The sequence below is a fragment of the Oreochromis niloticus genome, linkage group LG2 (genome assembly GCF_001858045.2).
Source record: "Oreochromis niloticus isolate F11D_XX linkage group LG2, O_niloticus_UMD_NMBU, whole genome shotgun sequence".
NCBI lineage: Eukaryota > Metazoa > Chordata > Actinopteri > Cichliformes > Cichlidae > Oreochromis > Oreochromis niloticus.
Window position 1 is genome coordinate 29,773,065 of NC_031966.2, and position 24,295 is coordinate 29,797,359.

A 24,295-nucleotide genomic window follows, 5' to 3' on the forward strand; every position below is an offset into this window, starting at 1 on the left:
AAAACTCATTCCAACTTTACCAAAGAGTGCAACTCCCTGTTTCAAACATTAGACAACTCCATTATTTATTTTGGTGTTTTAAAACCTTGCTCTTTAATCTTTGCTGTCTTTGCTGCAAGGAGAGAAAGTGGTGAAAATAAAAGCTAAGATAGCAAGCTATTTTGTTTTGCATCTAAACGGTCTGTTCGTAATAGAGTTTGAGGGGTCATGCAAATTGGGCGAGTTTTCCAGCAGAAAGAGCAAAATGAAAGGGCACCGGGAGATGTTCCCAAAACACGGAAGAAACCAGAGACGTCGAGTGAGTGTTAACCGATCTGAATGTAGCCTCAAGGTGCTAGCTAAATATGGTAAGCAGCCTTCTCTCTACACATCCCCTGATTTTTGATCTTTTCATTTTCAAATTTGAGAAGCTTGGGAATTTATCAAAGTTTAAGCAGCTCTGTCAAAAAATACCAAATGATATATATATATTTTTTTTCCAACCAATGTGTATAAGTATTCCACAAGACCTCTGAACACACATTAAAAATGGAAAAGCACCGTTTTAACTTTTACGTATACCTGTTGTAATCATTGCAAATAAGGTTGCTATACAATTTTCAGATGTTAGAAATGGTTTAGCATTTCCTCTTACTTGAGAGGAGGATCCAAAAGAAAATTAAAAGCAGCAGCAACAGTGGTGGGCCTGGGCTTTTCACAAAGTGAAACATAAAGATCACCCCTCTCCTCACTTGAGTCGTTTTTGAATCGTCTCAAAGTCAGTGAAAGGAAGGGGGCAATTGTTGAAGTCATTTCTCGTTTTCCTCTTTTCCTCCATAAAGTGATCTTGTTGAAATGTCCTCCTTGTCCAGAGCAAGTCCTTGGTAAAACAATCCACGGTAAAGTCAGAGCGTGTGGTCGTTAACTTAGCCTGGCATACCAGCCTTGCTTTTATAGGTGGCAAAAGCTACTAATCCTTCAGTCCAATATTTACTTAGTCCAAGTTATGCTTTCCCGGACCCTAGCTATGCGTCTCTCCTGCTCCCTGCTTATATATTCTTGGCCCTTGATGTATTCCTGGCTCAGGAAACAACTTTTAGTGCCCCGCAAGGGCTGAGTGAGAATTGACAGTGTGTGCCAGAGTGAGAGCGAGAGGTAGGGGGCCTGTTTTAGTTCCACTGTGTTTGTAAGGTCACTCAGAGTACATCTGTATGGAGTGGGAACTCACTCGCTTTCACTGTCACAACCACTCACAACAGCCATCTGTAATGCTGTTATGTGGAGCACTGTGTCCCTTTGTCCCTTAAACACGCGCACACACACACATGCGGCACGCAATCGCGCAAGAGGGCACGCGTGTGTACGCAGGCACACATTCGAACCCGAGCTCGCACTCTGGCGACGTAGCCTTTCACACGACAACAAATGAACCAGTGCAAACACACATTAACATAATGCTAAGCTGTAATTGCGAGAGCATGTGTTTCTAATGAATAAGTTGTTTTAGGGGTTTTATTCCGCTCAGGCTGTCAAACAATTCGGCCGTGTTTTGAAATATAATTGTGGGGACTGTAAGAGTTTCGAAACCAAACCAAAACATTGCCGCGATCCCGGTTTCTAATGTTTCTAATTTGTTAAAATATGCTGAGTGAATGACAAAAGTAGAATTTGGACCTGCCAAGAAAAACATATCAGAGGCTGGGCCATGTGGAAATACAGAGACTCTTTTAGAAACATGATCAATGTAACCTTTGTTACAGGAAGGGGAGGGAGAGAGAGAGAAAAGACGTGGGGAGGAGTGTGGGAGGCGAGGAGACAACATACAGAAACAGTAGGTTCACGCTTGTGTACATGTTTATTTATCACCATTGCTGGTGCACCAGTACTGTGCATATAGTTGGGACAAGCTCAGAAATTCAAGTGGACAGTCTCGTTGTGCTCGTTGTGCGTATGTGCCACATACTGATGCGAGTGCTTTGCTGCGGTGAACAGATGATTTTCCGTGTAGACAGGATATGTTAGAAGGTCGTTTTCACAATGCAGAGAGGAAGAAGAGAGAGGAATTTGAGTGTTTACAGATGGAAAGTATATCTTCTACTTCTCATTTATGCTTCTTCAGTTCCAGTCCGAGGAGGAGGAGGGGGAAAGGATGTGTATCCCTCCCTCCTCATCCCACACTTCTTACCCAAAACTAACATACAGCCTGGAAGTGGGCTGAAGAGTGGATGTATAAGTGTGTGTGTTGGTAAAGTGGGGAGAGCAAATTTCATATGGCTGCAGAGCATCTTTTTTTTTCTTTCCCCCCCTGCTGCTCCCTGCTTCTCCTTCGCTCTCCTCTCCTCCTCACGTATCTGTTCCTCCGAAGAATAACATACAAACCCTCTGTGAAAGGATTCATGGTTTATTAAACCAGAGGTCCTTTTCCTGTTTCAACACTGAGAAGAAAAAATAAATACCACAGTTTGTTTTCTCTCCCTCTAGCTTAGTCCTCTATCTATCTCTCTATCTATTTTCATGCATTTTTTTTCCCTTCTACTTTCCTGGTTGTGTCCATCAATCTTTAAACTTTGCTTTGAGAATATTTTACCCTGAACTTTCCGTGCTCTGGCGACGTGTCTACTTCTTGTTTCGAGTCTTTTTCATCTCCTGGGCACCAATCAGCCACACGGACCATTAAAGCGGAGTGTGTGACCGCTGAATGGGTCCCACTAGTTTACACCCCGTGTCTGCTCAGTCACTGTGGGTGTGTTACAATGAGGGCAGACTAGGATAACTCAGGGTAATGTATTGTCCTGGCCGTGCACCCTGACAGTTCCCCCTGCCAGTGCCTGGTCATTCATTACTGCTAATTTGACATGTTTACGGACCCCCCTCCTAACATTACATACTTAAGGCAATCGACTGACCTTAAATGGAAACACCTACAGCCGCGCGGCGTGTCAATACCAGATGAGGATGTTTGTATCTGTGTGCTGTGTGTGTGTGGGTGTGTGTACCTGTGATGCAGCCAGTGCATCAATACTGAGTTAGCGGTTAATCTCAAGGAGCAGGTAAGTTATGTCTGCAGAGACAGGCTCCAGCATTACCTGAGTAAGTGTCCTTAATGCAGCTAAGAGGTGAACAATTCAGAATAATGCAGGAAGTTTGTGTGTGTGTTTAAAGTAGGAGGGAAGGGAGGGAGGTGTGTGTTTGAGTGTGTGTGAAGGGAAAGGTGAGAGATTAGACCTCTAAGAGGCCATATCTGTTTTGATTTCAATCACACTCTCTCTAATTTCCCCTCTCTGTTTGTGTTTTTTACACATTCAGCACTTAAATACAGCGTTTTGTCATTAAACGGCCAATCTTGCGTTCGTCTCTCACTGATACACAACATTAATCACCAATTAGCTTGTCCTGTGACTGGCCACCTCTCTCATTAGAATATGATAGAATATAATGGTACTTAATGATGCTTAGGAAACATAATTAAATGAGTGAGCTGTAGAACATGTGGAAGAACCGCGGTGCATCAATCAAAGACGACCCTGTCAATCCAGCGTTCGCCGAATGTGTGCGCCTGGAAAAACAGAGGGGTGTGTGCGGCGTGCCGAAACCGCTGGCCTCTATCATGACCTCATTAGGGAGAAATGAAGGGTGGACGTGTCCCCATCACAAGATACCATTGGTGCTTCAAAGTGTGAATGACATTAACGTGTGACTGTCTATGCGTGTGGGTGAATGTCAGCTGGTCTATCTATCTGACTGCACCGGAACAGATGGGGGGGGGGGTGTACAAAAAAAAGAGCCATCTCTCTGAGGTATCTGTTTCTAGCTCTAATTAGCATGTGAATAAATGGAATAAATAATCTATATTATTTATGGATTTGCTTTTATCATTAATCAACATAACAAAAAGCTCGTCTAATGCGCTCGCTGTAGTCGCCACTGTACCGTCAGCTGAGGAGGGGAGGCTGGAGGGGGGAGAAAGAGGGAAAGGGAAAGCAGGAGGAGGAGGGTGGTAGTGGTGGTGGTGGAGGGGCAAATAGCTTATCTTTTGTTTTGGTTTTTTTGCTTTTTGTTTTTTTTTTCATTTTAGTAGAACAATAAAGATAAGTGTTCTACATGCTTGCTTAACACACACAGTTCGCCGGCCTCCTCCCCTCTTCCCTCTCTCTGTGCCGGCAGTGGTGAAATCCATCTCTCTATCTCTATCTCTCTAACATCCATTACATACCCCAGCCCCTCACCTCCCTACTCATTAGGCCAACGCACAGTAAATTAGCAGCAGCAATTACAGGGAATATAAAGCACGGGCTCTGCTGGGCTCCCTCTGACAGGTACCACACAGATCATAGACAGACACCCACAGTCATCGGGATAATTACTGTGGGAAACGACCACACACCCTCGCAAGCGGGCGCGCAAAACCCGACTGTGAGTACACACTCGTTCGAGGTGTGCTCAAATATGCTCCGTCTAACTGGCAGGCGTGTTCGTGCGCATGCGGGAAGGTGCGCACGCGCTCAGTAAGTAAGGCCGGGGATGGCTCTCGCTTCCCGTTGCCTCTCTGTGTCTTTCTATGATGTCCATTGTGACTATTTTCCAACACAGAATATTATTAATATTCATCCCTCCTCTCCTTGTGTTTTGCTCGCTGTCTAAGCCTTGCCTCCATTCTGAATATCCCCCTACACACACACTCATACACTCCCATCCTCTCTCCTTTCCATTTCTTTTCTTTCCTCTTCTTTATCCGAGATCCCCATGGGGACTCCTGTTTTTCTTTCAAATACATCTCTCCGCTCTTCCTCCCTTCATGTGTCCATGCAGGGAGGAGAATGAGAAAAAAGAAGGAGGTGGAGTAGGAGAGCGAGGAATGTGTGCATTAATATATTTCATTAGGGTACTAGTAGCACAGAAGCTCCTGAACAGCACCTCTCTTGATGTGCGCGGGCTCTGCCGGCTCTATCCAGTGGAGTAGTTCTCCAGGAATAGCGTCTTTAATGTTACGTCTCCAGAGGGCTGAGGTCTGCTGGCTCCACGCTGCCCTCGGCCTCCCACTCCTATTGTCCTCCTCCCACACTGACCAGTCTATCTGGGGCCTGAAAAGCAGCTGGAAATAAAGAGCAAAATGCGTTCACCTTTTGTCTATGTGTATTTATGATTTATGAGTGTGTGCGTGTTTCAGTGTGTGTAGGTGCATATGTGTGCTGCACTGCAAGCTACATTTAGGGGAAGCTGAATCCCTCGGTGCAACGCGGCATTGGTGCTCGGCTTGCTAATCAAAAACATTAGGCTCCAGGGCTCATTTTCCTCGGGACTAAGTGTGCAACCTCCATAATTCAATATCCCACCTCTTACTGCTAAATCATGCACGCCGCCACCCACTTTACTGTTTGTCAGCAAACTATCAACTCTGTTATTAGACTTAGTAGAGAGAGGGAAAAAAACTGTGTGTTGTTATGAACCTTTAGGCAATTAGGGAGGCAAACACACACAAGCACACGCAGTGTTTATGAGCCCTTATTTCATCAGTACTTCCAGGTCGTCTTGCTCTCCCCCCTCACCGCCCCTTGGTGTTGCGGAAGCCTCCAGTTACCGAGGAGACCCTGGAATACTTTGAGGTCAGCAGAATCCTGGGATCCGCTGTTTTCACGAGCTAATCCAATCGCAGCCTTCTAAATTAGATATGCAAAAAATAAAAAAGAAATTAATTTTCTGCTGATGACCGGGTATGCAAATGATGACTCAATTATGGTGGGCTGGTGCCTTTGCAATTAATAACCTTGGAATCATCATTAACTAATATGTTTAGGAGGAAACTTGTCAGGCTAACCATGTTCACCATGCCATCAGTAATGCATTAATGAATTAGATTCATTAGAGAAAGGAGCCGAGCAGGGGAAAGGATGCAGGCCTGTTTCTGACCTGTGGAATAAGCCGTAGCCGGTCCTTCTCTATTCTTAGTCAGCTGCCTGTCAGCTAATTGAAGAAGGCATTTTCAGTCAAAAAAAAAAAAAAAAAAACCCCAGAGAAAACTGGTAACATAAAATAAATCAGGAATGAGGCATATTCGAAATAAAAAGACACCTGACAAAGTCACAGACGAGAGGTAACTTTAATTCAACATTGTGAGAGTCCAAAAGTTATCTTACAGCTCAATTTTCATCAAAAACAATAACAATCTATACAGTAGATTTTTTTTCTTCCCTTATATCATAGAGCTGTTCAGTGTATTTGCAGTCAAAGACAAACAGAGGAAAAAAATAGACACCAGCTATTTGGTTTGCATCTTCTTCTTTTTTTGTTGTTTGTTACCTAAATACAAAAACTTTGTCACCCATTACTGATATTCATATTTGGGATGGAACTTTTGCTTACAAAGATGCCATTGTATGACAACAGACCTCTGTAGTTCATTTGAAACAGATATGCTGCGGCCCCTCCCGCCCCGGCCCAGACCGGCACAGGCACACAAGTGCCTGAAAAACACTCGTCTGTCAGCAGGCGCCTCTGTTAAAACGGTCCTTTCTACCCACTTAACAAAACCAGGCTCTAGAAAAGAAAAAGCAGAGAGAGAAAAAGCCCTATTCTCTGTCCAGCAACAGCTTGAAGACACACGGCAGACACGGAAAAAAAAAAGACTACAGAAATGTCTGATGGGCCAAGGAGCGCCCTTTTGTGGTTCATCACATGTTCTTTTTAGTCTTGTTTAGCTTGAAATGAAGCTGTATTGTCCAAAGGCCAATACAGACGGAGAAGGACTGGGGGGGGGTTGACTGTCGGATACTGGAGTCAGACCTACGACTCCATGTAGAGATTAAAATTGTGCTGTGGCACCGCTTGTCTTCACTGTGCGCCCCTCTGTACTACAATAAAAACAGCCATGTGTTGTCGTACTGTTGTGATCCTGTGGTTGATGAGAAACGTTACTATCATGCTGTCAAAATCATTTAAAAAAAAAAAAAGCTACATAATTGCTACAAAAAGTGTTTCTGCGAACGTGCAGGAAGCACAGCTGAGAAAGGCCGCTCCGACTTGTCCTTCAAAGCGTGCCATTGCTGCAGTATTATAGTACATCGGGGTGTGTGTGTGTGTGTGTGATTGTTGAATTATGGCTCTTTGTATTCTAGTCTGGCTTTACCACCAAACAGAGTGGGTTTGTGCTTTGTCCCCAAGTTCTCATGAATTCCTCTGTGGCAACAGACAATTGTGGTGAGGGTAGAAAAACTGTACACATGATTGAATGAAGAATGGGTTTGCATTGTTAAGGCATCTAGACTGCTGGTAAAGATTACAGTGACAGAAATAAAAGAAAGAGTATATAGATACAGTATGTAAGCAGGCATAAATAACATAGGGAAGAACAGAGGAGGAGGAGGGGGGGTGAAAAAGAGGAACACAAAGAAAGAAAAACAGAGCAATTTGTTTGTTCTCTTGGTTTTCCACACACAAAAAGAAAGAGTCACTCAAGAGAAGAACCCATGCATATTATCAGTTCAAGAACAGTATCAATCTGAAAGCCTCAGAGTTCAAACAAAAAGATAAAGATTTACAGTATATATTAATGTGTGTTTATATTCTTAAAAAATCTACTTCAACGAAATACTCTGAATAAGATGCTACTTTTTTTTGCCGTACAATAAACATTTTCATAAGGAAAAAAAAAAGATTTTTTTATTAACTTACAAATAATACAAAAATAGACAATGGCATGTTTTGAATCAACAAACAGAAGCATGGCATACTGATGCAAAACAACATACAAAAAACAAAAAGGAACAAAAAAAAGATTAAAAAAAGTCACATTTAAATAGTGAGAGACAACAGCAAATAATGAAACGAAACACTGCGAAAAGTGTTCACTTACTGTATTAAACTTACACAACACAACTAAACGAGGGTGAGAGTCAATGTACAAATACAAGGGATAAATACATTATTTATAGGATATTTTACAGGGATCCCCTTTTTGTATCCAAATCCATGTTTCTCATGTTTAGCAAATGAGATATTGACAAGACGCAGTAAATCTATCTTCTGTACTGAGAAGCTGCCTTAAGACATTTAATGTTTACATTTCAAACTAGAGCTATCGCAAAAAAAAGAGTAAAGAAGTGAAAAAAACCCCAAATCAACATTTTTTTTTATATACAAAAATATATCACATATATCACGCATTTATTCTAATTTGATATTTGCTAGGCTCCTTCAGTTACAGTGCTGGCTGGACGCACACACATCCTCTGGCTTTTCAAGTCTTCACTAAAAACCTCGTCTGTTTTGGCTAAATCATCATCGTCACCTTTTCTTCACATGTCAAGCAGAAAAAGCATATTGCAAACAGCTCTATCCTCACAGTTTTATTAAAATTCAAACAAACCAACCAAAATGAGAGAGAGAGAGAGATTTAAAAAAAAGAAAACAAAAGCAAGGCGTGATGTTTAAACAGCATAGGGCAGTTTTGCAAGACAATTTTTAAGATTTATTGGAAAATTAGCAGCAAAATCAATGGTTGATTTTCTATTTTTTTTCTGTGTTGTTGAACTTTTTTTTTCCCTTCTCCATTTGGCCACTGTGTCGCTCTGCGGTTTTAGAGAGGCGGATACGCTAAGGAAAGCTCCTTCATTTGTGACAGAAGTTATTGTAAACTTCATGGCCAAACCAACGCTTCACTGTTGTTTGTGCGAGTTATGGATTGCAAGGCGGCCTGGGGGCCTCCAGTAATCAAACCCAAACCTTACAGGCATAAACATAAAGATAAATAAATGCTCTTTTCATGAGGTCAGTGTCACACTGTGGGCAAACTATCAGTCTCTATACACTCCATCCAACATGGTGTCAGAGAAGCTACACTATTTCAACCAAGAGGGAAATAACATCACAAAAGGTTCATATTGTCCCCTTTTTCCTTCTCTCCTATCCCTTCAGATGAAATCCCAATGGAAAGGCCTGAGTTTAACAGAGTCCTGCGTCTTTATCTTGACTTCCTTCAGTTCAGCTCCGGAGCATAACAGAGACTCGCCAGACTCCGCTACTGTGTCTTTTTTTTTCCTCTCAACATTCCCAAATCTCCAGCTATCCCAGATCCTCTACATGGGTGGAACGATCATCCCGGGAATCGCTGCTTTGTGGGAAAAGAGGGGGAGGAAGAAGGAGTGAATGGGAGATTGAGGGGTAAAGAAAGAGAGAGAAAGGTCAGTCATGTGATTGCTGGGTTTCATCTGTCATCACAACAGTCACATAACAGCAATGTGCTCCAGCATCTGGCGAACAAAGACGACTCTCCCTCATTATCTCTTCATTCCGAGGCCCCCAGAATCAAAACATTTCCCTCCGCCGCTGCCGCTGACTTGGCCGCGCATCGACAACATTGTTCAGCTTCTCACAGACCTCCTGAACAGCTTCATGCAAGAGCTGCCGCTGTTAATTGTTAACAGCTACATGGTGCAAGCCTATTATTTGCATTATGGAGAATGACTCAAACGAGAGGGGTGGGGAGAGAATGAACTGATGCGGAATGACAGAGGTGATGAAAATTAGGCTCAAACATGGAAATGAAATCCACGAGATATACTCACATCTTTACCTCCCTATAGCACCAACTCCTGCATCTCCGCCTCCCCACAAGCCACCTCCCCCCATCACTCCTTCCCTCTATCCTGTTTTTTTTCTTACACAGAATCCATCACAGATAGAAATTTTTCATATAACATATTGGCTCCTTATTGATTTCCCCCACTCTTCAATCCACTAATTCCCAGGTTATTTCCTAAGTGTCTCCCGCTTGTTGGGATTAACAGAATGGTGTGTGCATGTGTGTGTGTGCGCGTGTCAGTGTGATCAGAGCATAGTGGCCATTGGCCTTTGGGTCACAGTGGTCAGTGCTCATCAACGCTGACGAAGGATGTGAGGAAGTGCTTAGCTTGGGGCTCTGATAAAGATTCCCATCCATCATTTCTCTCTCTCAGGATCTCAACACCATACAACATCCTGCCCAGACGAACAGACCCCGTGCCGCATTCGATGGAAATGAGAGAACAGAGTGACCCGTGGTGGCATAACGACCTCCCCTCACACCCTCCCCCCACAGACGCACCAACTAGAGGACGGGCAGGAAGCAGGAAGTGAAAACAGGAAATATAACACATATGGGGTAGCATGATGACTATCTGACAAGTCAAGAGTGACAAATAAAAACAGAAACGAGAAGGAAGGGCAGGGCAGGATGGTGCAAATGAGCGGTCTGGGATAGCGTGGAGTGGAAAGCCAAAACGGAGAAAGAGAAAAATGAAAGCGAGGAGTAACATACTTCAGGAGAAGGCCAGGCCCTGCAGAGAGCTGGCTGATGAGTACTTGCTAGAGTCCACAAAAGACTGATCTATGGTGAGGAAGGAGAGTGGAGGGAGGGGGGGAAAAAAAGGAGTGAAGAGGAGGAAGAAAAAGGAAAATTGAAGGAGTAAAAGTGAGAAGTTATCATAAGAGGTGAAGAAAAGCAGGATTAAAGCTTGAGGGTGAACAATTCCTAGCAAATATTTTTACTAAAACTTTTTACTGTGCTCATACTGCAAATTTCAAATTCATCAGCAAGTTAGCGTGAGGCTATTTAGCGGCTTACCTTGCAGGCTGTTAGCATTAGCGCTGGTGCATGTGGGAGGAGGGGAATTCTGGGGTCGGACAACGGGGGCAAAGGCGCTCTTCTGCTTGACAGCTGCAGACACCATGTTAGCTGGAGAGAAGGAGAAGATGCCGGAGGAGCTGCTGCAGTTGGAGGGCAGGCTGGTCGACGACGCCATCGTCGGGCTGGACGGGACGACTGAGGGAAAGAGAGAGAGACGGGTAGGAAAGGGTGTTTAAGGAAGGGGCGTCATAGGTGTATGTCAGGGAAGAAGGACAGGGAGGGACGATGATGGCAGAAAGGGGGTTAGAGAGAGGGCCGAGGGCAGAGGACAGGCAGACGGGACGAACAGAAGGGGACTGGTCAATGGATGATGGCAGGAGGGGTGACATGTTGGTCTCAGATCAACTGGCTCAGACTTGTTTTGACTTGTTTTGCTACCTGTTGTGCTGTTAAGCAATTATTTGGCAATGAGATTTTCCATATCTTACACAAAAATGTGTTTAGTTGGAAAATGCTGAAAATGGCCTGAGGTCGTTTTTTCCCCCTTCTGATCAATCTGTTTTGATGACTCATCCTGTGCTCAGGGGGTGATAAACCTCTCCTCAGCAACTTTAGGTGCTGTAACCTGTAATTTGTTTTCAGGGCAACTTACAAACAAAGCTCCCACACATCTACTTTATCACAGATATTTATGCTAGAGATTTAACCAACAAGGTTTAAAAAATTAGAATACATAAGCAATATGCTTGTCCACTGGTTCTTTGCATTTTAACTGCACATTAGGCATCATTCACCACCTTAAAAGCACTCTAAACAGTTGTTAACCATATGTCATGTAATTTAAGGGCTAGATGTGGAATTGTACTTTTGGGACATCCCCTCTGGAACGGTGGATTGAAGATTTTAAATGCAAGATAGAGAAACTTTTTGAACATATTCATATCTAAAAGAGCTTCACGGTGCTTCTGAAATGAAATCAAAAGCTTTGTACAAGATAGCCGTTAGCTGGATTTACTGTGGCCACTGTAATTCACCCTCATGAGAGGCACACACAGCCAAATGACCCAACTCTTCACAATCCAAATCATGTCCTCTGACATCATCCCATCCATCCACTTCTCCTGGGTTTGTCTTTTGTCTGCTAATACACTAAGAGCATTTCCCCCTTCAGTGATTTTACAATCAGCTGAGCCGTATTTCACCTGCCCTGTGATATCTGCCTCTGCCTTTATTGTTGTTATTATCCAACACTTAGCTTTTATGGCTCTTCCTGACAAATCCTTGCAATAAAGTCATAATCCATTTATGAAGGGGCCTAACTAATCAATTAATGAAAATTGGACCTACAAAGGCAGGCCGAGGGGCCATTGATTGAAAGTGTCTGTGTGGGGCCGATGAGCCTGTTAAAATACTTGTTAACACCCAGGAATCAAAGAGCTGAAATGGAATTGCTTCTCTAGCAATTAGTTTATTGATTTAATCAAGAGTCTTTAATGTAGAGGGTGAGTGTGTGTGAGCAGAGGTGGTGGTGTGTGTGTGTGTGTGTGTGCGCGTGTGTGTCGAGGAGGGGTTGGGACGTGCTAGGTGATCTCCTCCCCTGGCCAATAAAGCGGGGATTTGTGTTTGACTCTGCTCTTAAAGAAACAGATGAGCCAGCTGAACTGAAATACTTTCTCCTGTCGTGTCGATTCCTGTTTCCTGCCGTGCTTCTCAGTTCCTCTCAGAGATGTCTTCTGTCATTTACAAAATGCTGATCCCCCCCAAACTTCTTTCAGCTCTAGTATGCACTGTATTTACTCACTAGCATAGGGCGAGTTGCCTGCAGATCCATTGAGGAAGTTGGGCGAGGTGCCCAAGGTTGCCATGCCAGAGTTAGCGTAGCCATTCATGCTAGTGGAGACAGAGCTGTAGCTACTCTGCTGGGGAGTGGAGCTGGGGACATAACCATGAGGGGACACACTGCTTGTACTCCTACTGAAACCTAAGGACAGAGAAAGAAAGGGAGATGGAGAGAGTGTTAGAGGTATAGTAGATGGCAGACATACCAAAACAAAGAAGCCTACATGCAGCTGCTGCTAAATGCTCCTTTTTTCATACTAATGGACATAGCATTACAAGCCAAAAGAAATGTTTGGGTTTCTTTTAGAAAAATCTTAGACAGCATATGGGAGAGAAAAAAAGCAATGAATAGAGTGGAGGAAGAATGATATGAGAGGGATCTAGCTGCAGCCCCCCAACGCCTGAAACAAGAAGACTTTCACCCTGCTGGCTCCTCTTCAGAATTAGATATATTGATAAGGCAATTAACGGTAAAAGGCCTCGGCGGCTCTCTTGTAATTTACAAAGAATGAAGCTAGTATTTCTGACAGGACCTTTCATGCTTTACAGGGGCAGTGAACAGAAGGGGAACAATGTAAAATGGAAGACTATAAATACACACTGATCAGCTACAACACTAAAACCGCTGACGGGCAAAGTGAAAATCATTGTTTCACTGCAGTGTTTTGCTGTGAAGCCTTGGGTACTGCCATTCATGTGACGTGGTAACGCCCACCTGCACATTGCCCTGCAGGACGGTGTGCCCTGCCTGCACATGAATGGTGCCCAATCTGTTCACCCGGCCTTCAAACTCTACAGGATTCAGGAACATCCCTCATACACGGATGCATCACTCCACATCACAAACTGCCAACATCCCAGTACCAGACACTACAGGGCACCCATGGGTCAGAGCTGCTTTGAAGACACAAAGTGAGCCTACACAATATGTATACAATATACAACATGATAACGTAGGTGAGGGAAAAAATGACTGGAACTGAACATCTGGAATTTCCACTCTCTAGTGTGGGGATGTCAAAACGGATTTTGCTGAGGTGATTCTGGCTCCCGGGCTTTATGTTTGACATCCCTGCTCTAGTGTAACAAAGGCTACTCATCACAAGTGTTGTCTCGCTTCTTCACCAATCTGCTCCTCCTTGATTAAGTTCACATCCTCATCTGATATGAGGGTGAAACAAACGACAGGTTAAAAATGTTTCCGGATGAAGATGAAGGGCAGAGGAAGCTCATTGGAATTATTGAGATGCATCCAGAAGCTGGTCCATCCACTCTCCTCTGCTTCCCCCGATACATGTGATGAATCACCACTGACTGCACCCACATCTCTCTCTGTCAGACAGGGGCCGACCCCAGTCTAATATACACACCCCTAGGACCCACTCATATTTCTCCATCGCACTCCATCCACGGCTTTCTTTTTCTCCATTCTTCACTCTCTCACCATCTTTCTTTCAAGTTTTCCCCATTTCTTACTGTCACCTCTCCTCCTCCTGTCCTCCTTTTTCACACTTTCTTATTTGCTCCATGCTCTTAAATCACTATCTCTAAATTTCCCACATGAAAAATAAAATCTCTATTTTGCCCCCTTCCCCCCCACTCCTTACTATCATCCCTAAATGGACAAAAGTAAATACACATTTTTGCCTTTTCCCATGACAATAGGCCAGAATTGTTTCCTGGTGCGTTTGCTCACCCTGATTGGCTGTTTGTGCCACCTCTGACCCGGTGAAGGAGTTTACTGCCATCATGCCAGCATGAACAGAGCTGCTGCCAAGACTGGCTAGCTGGTTGTGCCCTCTTGGCACTGTTGTATAGAGGGCCTCCGCGATATCCGCTGCGCGTTTCAGAATCATCTCCTGATGATGAGGAAGAAACAAAAAAAAAGAGTGGTGGTCAGCAACAGAGAAGAGAAGAGAAGAGAAGAGAAGAGAAGAGAAGAGAAGAGAAGAGAAGAGAAGAGGGAAAATACACCCTTGATGTAGGCTTTATAGCCTGATAAGAATGCTAGATCTCCACTCAAGATACTGCACATGTAAATCTAGCAGAGCTGAGTGGTTTTTATCAGTTGTCGCTGGGAGTGGTGGGATTGGTTCAGTAAATGGAGGAAAGGCTCATTAACAGACTCATCAGATCTTTAGCCTGCCTCTTCCTCCCTGTTTTGTGTTTCCATTCTTCTTCCTTCAGACTCGAGCCTTAATCCCACTCCTCCTCTTCAACTGCCTTCTGCGTTCCCTCTAATCTCATCTCCACCCTCTGCATTGATAAAAAGCTCTAACATAGTCTAGCGTGCATGTTTGTGGGTCCCAGATCTTGCGCGAACACGGCAGCATGCTACATCGCCAGCAGAGATGAGCCCCTTTGATGCTGCCACTTGGCCCGAACCACTAACATAATATTGTCTAATAAGAGATATTGCTGTTTGTGTTTTTGTCTGTGTGTGTGTGTGTGTGTGTAAGAGAGAGTTTACCTGGTTATTGTGAGGCATCCCGTACAAGGCCTCCACCAGATCTGCCGCTCTCTTTAAAATCACCTCCTGCAATCAAGCGCAGACAGAGGAAGGGGGATTGATCACAAGTGTGGCGGCTCAAAGAGTTCAGTCACTTTTATTACATTTCACTCCTTGCATTATGCTGTGAATGCAGAACAGAGAGAGTGTGAGGGAGAGGAAAGGGGTAGACAGAGGAAGGGAGAGGAAGAGAAATGGGCCCATCCCAGCACTTTGTTACTAGCTGGGCAGTTTGGGAGAGCAGAGGGAAGATACTGTTATCTGTGAATAAAACATGAGCCTATATCTCTCTATCAGTCAACTATCTTCCACATCTTCTCTCTCTCTCTCTCTCTCTCCTCTGTTGCTGATGGATCACAAACCCGCTGCACATGATCACGCATCAATCTCATTTAACACAACATATCATCAGGTTGACGGCTATACAACTCTCCTCGTCAGCCGGGACACACCCGTCTCCTGCCCTGTATTAACCCTGGTAATGATCCGAGTGAATAGCCCTGTATCCACTTTGTGTGATAAATGTAGAACATCATTGCTCAGGTGAAAACCGCCGAGTGGAATTTCCCACATCAAACATTTATCCTAACGCAGCTTCTCCGCACTCATTTTCCACCGCTTACCACCCTTTCCCTCCTCTCTCTGTCTCTATTCTTTTTTCCTCCCTGAGTGTATGAGTGTGTGACTCCAGGCAGTCTTTATATATATATGTGTGTGTGTGTGTGTGTGTGTGTGTGTGTGTGTGATGTAGACACCTACAGTCCTACAAAACCCTTTTTAAAAGTTAATGTGCCGGGGCCAGGATATATGCTGGAGGCGCGACAACCAGAAAATTGCAGCCCCCTCCCCTCCAACCTTCTCCTCGTTTCTTTCTCTTCCACTCGCGCACACTCACGCTGTGCGTTATACTCTCCTGAGTGTATCCCTCGCTGTGAACAAGCCCCGGAGCATGTGTGCTCTCTGTTCCGTGACACGCCGCCTTTCAATCAGACCTCATATCGCGCACACACACACACACACACACCGCACACGCAGCCATGCACATGTGGAGGCTGTCGAGCACGCCCAGGACATGACGAGAGGGTCAGCAAAGCAATAAAGATTGTAGAGCGCTGTCCGAGGTGCTAAATTCACTCAATAATGGGAGCGCTGCCTCTGTGTTAACCTCCCATTACTAGCACTATCTGGGGGAGACAGAAAAGGAGGCGAGGGGAGGAGGAGGGTGAGAGCTGGGAAGAGGGGAGACCAGAAAGGAGGCCTGCTTGAGGTGATTGAGAGATGTAGAGGCCCTAGGAAGGTAAGTGGTTCTTTAGTATGTATGCACTGCTCCTCGCTTCCTTCTCTCTGCTTTTCCTCGACGCCCCATGCCTCCCAGGGATTGCTAGATAGTTAGATGGATGGATGAAGGAAAAGGAGAGGAGGAGGAGGAAAAGAAAGCGGGGGGAGGAGGGGAAATGAAGGAAGTGCGAGGCATTAGGACACGAACAGATCTGCAGTTGGAGTGTAACGGTGTTCCGGGAGCACACGTGCAACCTCAGTCTCTTTATTTAATTTTTTTTTTTTTTGCCCCTCTCTGCACCAGCCATTCTGCTCATTCTCCTTAGGTCTATTATGTGCGTGCATCTCCTCATTTATAATTCACTCTCCCCTCACCTGAGCCTCCGAACTACTTTCACTTGTCTCCCTCTCCCCCCCCCCATTAATCACTCTCTCATGCTCCTGTGCCCTGTCTGTACCTATCAGTCTCTCGTTAGCGAAGGGATCTGTCCAGTAGCTAAACGCGATTAGGCAGCGCTCCAGAGTCATTCTGATAAACAGATAAATGTGGTTAGCGCCGTGCTGCCTCCCTAGCCCTGCTGCTGTAAGGGGAGACCATTTCCTGGGCGCAGGGTCTCTTCCCGTAAAGTCAGGCCCACAGAGACGTCAACAGGAAGGGGAACCTGATCCAGAGCAGAGCCTGGCCTCGTCTGGCAGGGCGGTCACTCATTAGCCAGCCCCAGACCCCCAGCCACACCGCAGCCTTAGCTAAACACCATGCAGTCTGGCTACCCAGCAGTCCCCGCTCAGTCTGACTGCCTGACTATTCTACAGCACAGTATGGGGCTGTTTTCAGCTGGATCACTGGATCATTATCGCAACATACAGAGATAGAACAGGGGTTGGCATATATCCTGCCTATTCTCTGCACGGTGTATTTGTGTATGTGCATTGGGGGTGGGGCGGGTTCATCAAAGTGCCAATATATTGGAATATATTATAGTCCCAGTCAGTTGAATCTAGTTTAAAGACCCACCTAAGAACAGCCACACAGAGGCTTGTGCCAAGGTAGCTGTGAATGGACATTTGTAGCTCAAGAGCTTGCCAGCATATGCCCCTCTCCTGCCCCTCTCTAATGATTGAGGCCAACAGTTGAGAGAGAAGCGTGGTCAACAAACTGTTATTACCTCAATAAAGGCACAAATCAATAGAGCTGAAATGAACAACCAGGCCTGCCAGCTACCGCTGTTCATTTAGAAGTGAAAGAGACACCGCCGAGCGAGGGAGAAAGAGGAGGAGAGGAAAAGAGATGGATGGATACAAAGATATTTGGAGAGATACGGGGGGTTGATAGGCTAAAGACCAGAACTCACCGGGACAAGTCTTGTATCCACCAGACATGACACACAGTGAGGACAAGTGATTTCTCTATCTTCCTTCTGCATCTACCTGTGCTCTCCATCTCTGCCTCGTGGTGACTTCCCTCCACGGAGTGTGTGCGTGCGTGCACATGAAGGCATAGAGAAGTCTGTGTGCATTTCTGTGTGTGTGTGTGCTGCATTGTGGATATGTGTGTGTGTTGGAAGTAATAAAGTCCACCCGGGGTTGACTTCGATCCACTGACCCAGCAGGAGGTAAGACTGGACAGCTATGATGGATCACCTAACCTGCTTCTGCCTCTCTCTTCCTCTCTCTCTCCCCTCAACCTCCTTTCCTCTCTCTCTCTCGCCCTCTCTTTTCCTCTCTCCATCTATCCCCTTTCCTTTTCCCACTTTGCCAGTCCAAATGACCTTATACTCGGTGGAAGGATGAATAGAGTCGCTTGTGCATTCATTGCACAAATAAAGTGTTTGTTTGAACAGAAAATGACCATGAACATGTGGTTAAATGTTTATGTGCATAGTGCATAGTGTCATGTATGGCCTACTGTCTATAGCGCATGGTTTGTTCCTCTGTCTGAGAGGTCATGCTGTCCTTGTGCCATGTATATCCATACATGCTATGAAACTCAAGAGGTTTTCAATACATCTTTGTACCAGTGTTACCAAGACAAATTCTTATGAATTTATTGTGCTTGGCAACTAGTGTGAGCAGACACATGAGAGGAGCAGAGGCACTGTACCTTAGGTAATCTCTCTTGATCTCCAGGGTGTCTGGGAATGACCTTCTGTAACCTCTGGAAGCCGTAGTCTATGGTTGGCTCGTTCAGCGCTGAGCAGGAAGTGGAGAGAAGCAGGCAGAGAGAGAGAAAAAAAACATTTACAGCTTGATCCTTAATGATGAACACACCTAATGTTCAAAAGCACCAGAGAAGATACGCGGGAGAAGCAAGTGACAGCAGACATAACTGAATCCATGAATATTTCAACATTAAACTAACCACGCTGAAAAATGTGGGTGTTCTCTATTAGGTCTGGTGTGTGTCTTTGTTTGCCTGTGATGTAATGAATCTCTCTCTGTCGCCCGCTTTGGTGGTTAATAAAAAGACTGTCAGGAATCAGGCAAAGTGAATGTGTGTGTGTGTGTGTGTGTGTCCTGTGGTCTTGCGTTGATCAGCGACTAATATAAGCAATTACAGAGCTTGGTTCCAATATAACAAAGGCTTGATCGCTCCAGGGAACAAGCTAAACACACACATGCATGCACACACACACACACACACACACACACACACACAGAGTCAGATCATCCAGGCAGCAGGGAGAAAGCACTCTCTCTGCATGCTGTGGTCGTGCTTCGGTAATTGAATATGAGAAGGTTTACCATGAATATTTAAACATTAGAATAAATACAATGAAGATCTGAGGCTTATAGTACAAACACTTCAGAGGAGGATTGTTAGATAAGTGCTCTCTCCACATAATTCATTCCTAATGTACTGTCTCTCCCTCTCCCTCTCCTGTCTTTGCGGGCTGCCTCGGGGGGTCAGGGCACAGTCTTGACAACTTTCCTGCGCTACAGCCTTTAAGACGCTGCTTCCGGACAGAGTTTGAAACAGTAAATGTGCACTTGTATGGAAGAAAAAGAAAAGGCGCCATTGCGCGTGAGAATCGCCTGTATGCGTCTGTGCCGTCCGTCTGTTTCCCCTGTGGGTCGCAGCTTGGACGTTTCCTGGGGGCTGATGCCCTGCTCGCCTCACATCTGAGCAGCCAGGCTGACTAGGCGGCCCCCAGAAAAAAGGCCCCTAGAGGCTATGAGTACAAGCTGTCCTGCTGGACCTCCAGTGACTTCACCACGGCTCCTCCTGAGCCCGCCCGCTCAAACACACGGACTGAAAAAAACAGAGCGCGGGAGCGAGAATGGGTGATGCTCTGTTTTGGCAACACAAACGTATTTGGACAGCTCTCCCAGTGGAACGTTCCAGCGATCCATAAGAGTGAATGAAAGGAAAGGTGAATAGCTAGAAGCAAAGACAGCAAAGAGATGGAAAAGTCGAAGTAGAGATGCCAGAGGCTGGCTCAGCTTACGGAGAATGACACACATTACAGGGCCAGCTGGTTTGCTGATAAAATAAGCCAAAACAATGAGGCGATCACATGCAACAAATAAAGTATGAATTATTTCCGAGGACAAATATTTGACATTACTTCCCTATTCTCTGATCTCTCTAAAGCTTTAAGGAGGATTTGCCCTGGATTAGGCCTTCAGTCTGAGTAGGGGATTGTTCTGACAACATCCTCTCTTTCGTCTCAGAGGCTTTTGTTTTTATGATGAATTTTTTATCAGTTCCCCACAATGTGCCAAATGAGCCTCGAGTGAACAATAGCATAAAAACCCAAGACATACATAGATACCCCTATTACAAATAAAGAGACAATTTTGGTAATTGAGAGAGGAAGTGATATTGTCTCTGCTCGTTTTCAAGGACCATAAACCAGAAGACGAGTATGTGGGGGACAACGCACATCACTAACTACCTGCCTGTGCCTCTTTGGGGACTGTCTTATTTATTTATTTATTTTTATGCCCTTATATCCATGCTCAATATCTCACATTTTACACCAAGAATTAATGCTAGAAGAAAAAGAAAAAAAACAGGAAAAAAAAAACTTTCCAAGTTGGAAAGAGGAGTGGTGTGCTGCTGCCCTCCAGGATTCCAAGCACACTCTCCTATTCAGGTATATTTATAATCCTTAGCTGTCGCTCTCCAGAAGAGCAAATCAAAGCCAGTAAAACATAACTGCCATAAATAAATGAATAGATGAGCAACAGCTCTGGACTGGAGGGATTCACCTAGCAATCACCCACATCAGATCAGATCAATGCTCATGGAAATTTCATGAAGCCTAGAATCCACATCGCTTCATATTTCACTATAATAACCCACAGAGCCGCAGGGGGAGTGTGTACGGAGGGGTGGGCAGGGGGCTAGGGTGAATGGGGGGGGGTTCGGATGGATGTTTGGGGTGCAAAGAGTAGGAGGTCGAGTGGGGAGGGGGGGATCAGGGATAATTGAGAGGTCAGAAGAGTGGAGTTGTCCTGGAAACACAGAGCAGGAGGAGGGGAAAACAACAGCCAGCGTCCAGTTGCCCTGTCTTCTTCTCCTTCTGTGTCACAACACTGTGAGTGTGAGGAGGTGAGTGGGTAGTGTACTTGCAGGGTTAGGTAATTGGCTCTGAGGCTTGATGTTAACACCTTAACAGGCCCTCAGACAGCGGGTAAGGAGCTGATCATATCACAACCTTCTGTTTCTCTCTCTCTCCTCCTCGCTCCTTACTCCTTCGTCTCCCCTTTCCCTCGTCACCCCCACCCCCGCCCGCACAGCTCCCCCCGTCCTTCCCTCCCCTCTGCAGTCTCCAGTGCTCAGGTGTGATCTCATAACCGCTGCCTGGCGATCGATGCCGCCAGTGGCAGGGGGTTCAATAGCCCTGAATTACGGCTTCATTTCTGCCACCCCCACCCCGCCCCACCCTCTTCACACACACACACACACACACACACACACACACACGAGAGCTGCCCGTCCCCCCACCTCCAACACCACCTCTCACACACACACGCACATACACGCACAACACCCCCACCAACTACTCACAATCCAGATCAATACCTTACAATCTAATTTTTATCCATTTTTCCATAAACCCTGAGATTGCGTTTATTTGCAGAATCCGACAAGCTAAATAAAGCATCGCTTGAACATGTCAGGGAGACTAATGCATGGCTGGAAATTCATACACAGAAAACAGATGAGTAGAGCTTTTTGCTCCTAAAGGAGAGGAGAGGCTGAGCCTGAGAGAGAGGGCTGGAAGGAGGGAAAGAATGTGTGTGTGTGTGTGTGTGTGTGTGTGTGTGTGTGTGTGTGTGCGTGCGCAGAGAGATTCTACAAATCAATGGAGGTGTGGATACTACTACAACCTAAGCTCTAATTATCTGTTGCAAAAAAAAAAAAAAAAAGTGCATGTCGACAGTTAACAATACCTGACAGCATGGCTTCTCGCTGGGAGAATGCAAATTCTGAAAAATCCAGATGAAAAGTGTGCGCTTGAATTAAGATATAAGAAAACACGAGAAATCATTCCCTCCGGTGAGCGCCGCTCGTTTCGGCGGGGAACAAAATAATCTACATTCGAAATTCATTTACATCATCATCATGGAGCAGATGCTCCCGTAATAAGAACGGAGCATGCTAAAGAGGCAAGACAAGCCACATGGTGCAGAAAATTAATCTCAATCTCAAATAGAGGTGTGAATTTCCTCGCAGTTAAGACTGCGCGCCGTAAACGGGAATGTATGCAGCTATCTCAGCTGGCCTTGTCTCCAGCTGTAGACCAGCCGTTTTAATCAACAGCAGGCATCCCGCCCAGGCTCAATAAAAGACAGCATTCACAAACAGGAGCAAGACAAGTAATTGACCAGCTCGTGGCTGCACCCCACTTTTATTGCCAGATGACTTCGTGCCACATTCGTGCATCTGTGTGATGTGCGAACGTGCTCATGCGTGCGGCGATCCACGTGTGTATATGAATGTAGACTACGCCTGTCTATGTTAATGTTAAGTTTGCTTATGCAGCAACATGTGCGGGAGATTTTCCCGCTGATTATCATGCACGCTTCTCCAAAATTATGATATCAACACAACCAGGATCACATATACTTACGAATTTAAAGCACTCTGGTGATTTGTAATTAAAGCAGTGCTTCTCAGTGTACATCACTAGCAAATTTCACCACAGTGCGGGACAGTTTAATTAGAGCTAGCACTAACTTTACACTGCACACTCTTGTTTGCAGCACTTACCTGTGTCACACTTTTACACTACAGCGTCTGCAGTGTATACAATGAGAGACAACTGACAGTCCTAAAACTAATTTGGAACACACAGGCAGGCGTGCAGAGACGGAGAGAGATGTCAGCAGCAGCTGGTTTAAATTCTGCTCTTGACTTTTGTCTTTTCTCCCCCCCCTCACTGTTCCCGCGCCTCTTTGCCGCAACTGAGTGATGTTTCCTACACACCTAATCTGCACTGAGCGCTGAAAAACTACCCCTAATGTTTGTGCGTGCGCGAATGCGTGTCGCCGTGCGCGGTGCCAGCCTTAATGTGAGCCAGCAGAGCCTTTTAATATCAGCAGAAGCTGTAGTGGAAGCACTAAGCAGACAAGGCTGCATACTGAGGAGGGAGGGATTGCCTTTTGAACGACAAGGGTGATTCATCAACTCCCCCAATCTATGGCCGGCATCCTTGTGTCACACAAACACACACGAGTACAGGTACACACACATAGGCCGCACTGGTGGGGTATTATCACTTTATGTTGCATGGCGAAAAGAAAAGAGAGAGCTTCCTTGATGAATGTTACAAAGACAGCAATCTAGTAAAAGGTGATACACAACCAAACATGGAGATGCATTTGTACAGGGGTGGTGGTGGCGGGGGGTGACCTGATAATGAGAGAGAGGGAGAGAGAGCAGGGGAAAGTGAGGGAGATTAGGGAAAGCTCTCAGCCCCAAAGGTGGGTAAGGCAGAGGGCAGAGAGAGGAACAGAAGGGGGATAAGGGGATAAAAAGACAGAGGAAGAGCAGGGAATTAAAAAAAAACATTCTTCTATTCTTATCAGTGGATAGCTTAATTGCCTTTGATGAGTCTAATTGGAGCTTTCTGAAGTCTAATGGCACAGGAGTCCTCAGAGACGGCAGAGGACACATTACTGTAATAGCTTCTCTTCGAATTTTCTCTGCACCAAAAGTTCTCGTCTCTTCTTTTTTTTTTCATTTTGGTGGCGGCTGGTTCTAGAGTATCGATAATGATGCAGAGAAGGGCGGAGGGGACAAACCTATAGGTAGGGCTATGTGGGTAGGTTTGTGTGTGTGTGTCGGGTATGTTTGCAAAGCAGCAGTAGCAGCAGTATTGGGTATGTGTTGACTTAATTAGGTCTGTGAGCTGCTCGCTTTCCTCTCCTCAGCAGAAGTTGATTAGCAATGCCAGCTGTCCCCAATGTAATTCAGAGCGTGCATGTGTGTGTGATCGCGCATGCACATGTAATATAGGAGTATATGCATGTCTGTGAGTGTGGGGATGTGTTGATGTGTGTGTATGTGCCGGCTGCCAGCTGCCACGCAGCGCTGCCAATCCTCCATGATTAGTACCCACTGGCAACTGGGCTCAAACTGGTGCCAAACAGACCCAGGAGGGCAACATGGCCCATGGTAATCCTCCATCCCTCGCTCCCATCTTTCTCCTCTCTCCTCTTTCTCATCCACCTCTCTGTCTCTCCACTCACATCGATTGCTTTTCTGCTCCAAATGCCCTGCTCATCCTCCCCTTCTTTTTTTTTTCTTTTTTCCCGCCGCTAAATGTGAGCAGGTTTTCTCCTCACTGGGAGAAAGTAAAATGACAAAAACCTATATTTGAGACGTACAAATGCCCACGAGGGTGGCTGGAATGAAGTGTGTGAAAAGTAGAACTGGGGTCTGTGCCTCGCCACAGTTGACTCTGTCACCGCCAGCTCTTGGCACGCGGCACCGCGGCACGCGGCACCGCGGCACATGCGTTCGGCACCCAGCGGATGACCTCTTGCTACCTCTCACCTGTTGAGATTCTCCTATGCGCCTCGACGGAAGCCGAGCACGGAGGGACAGAAAGCGGGGTAAGGATGAGTTTGTTCAAAGA

General features: G+C 45.5%; 1 protein-coding gene across 6 annotated transcripts in view; it reads right to left on the bottom strand.

Moving 5' to 3' along the window:
* Positions 1 to 1,815: 1,815 nt before the first annotated feature.
* Positions 1,816 to 24,295, bottom strand: part of ebf1a (EBF transcription factor 1a) — a 60,114-nt gene continuing 37,634 nt past the window's right edge. Inside the window, exons 11-17 of one of the 6 annotated variants that reach the window (XR_003213605.1) lie at positions 18,307 to 18,395; positions 14,889 to 14,954; positions 14,115 to 14,277; positions 12,381 to 12,560; positions 10,577 to 10,774; positions 4,894 to 5,071; positions 1,816 to 1,958 (exon numbers count right to left, since the gene is read on the bottom strand). Coding sequence is in view for 5 of the 6 variants with exons in the window: in XM_005467983.3 (XP_005468040.1) it covers positions 10,272 to 10,339; positions 10,577 to 10,774; positions 12,381 to 12,560; positions 14,115 to 14,277; positions 14,889 to 14,954; positions 18,307 to 18,395 (764 nt within the window). In the remaining variant the exon portion in view is untranslated. Of the gene's footprint in view, positions 5,072 to 6,057; positions 9,086 to 10,270; positions 10,340 to 10,576; positions 10,775 to 12,380; positions 12,561 to 14,114; positions 14,278 to 14,888; positions 14,955 to 18,306; positions 18,396 to 24,295 lie in introns of those variants that run through there. The other 5 variants (XM_005467983.3, XM_005467984.3, XM_025897781.1 and 2 more) reach the window with 5 other exon arrangements.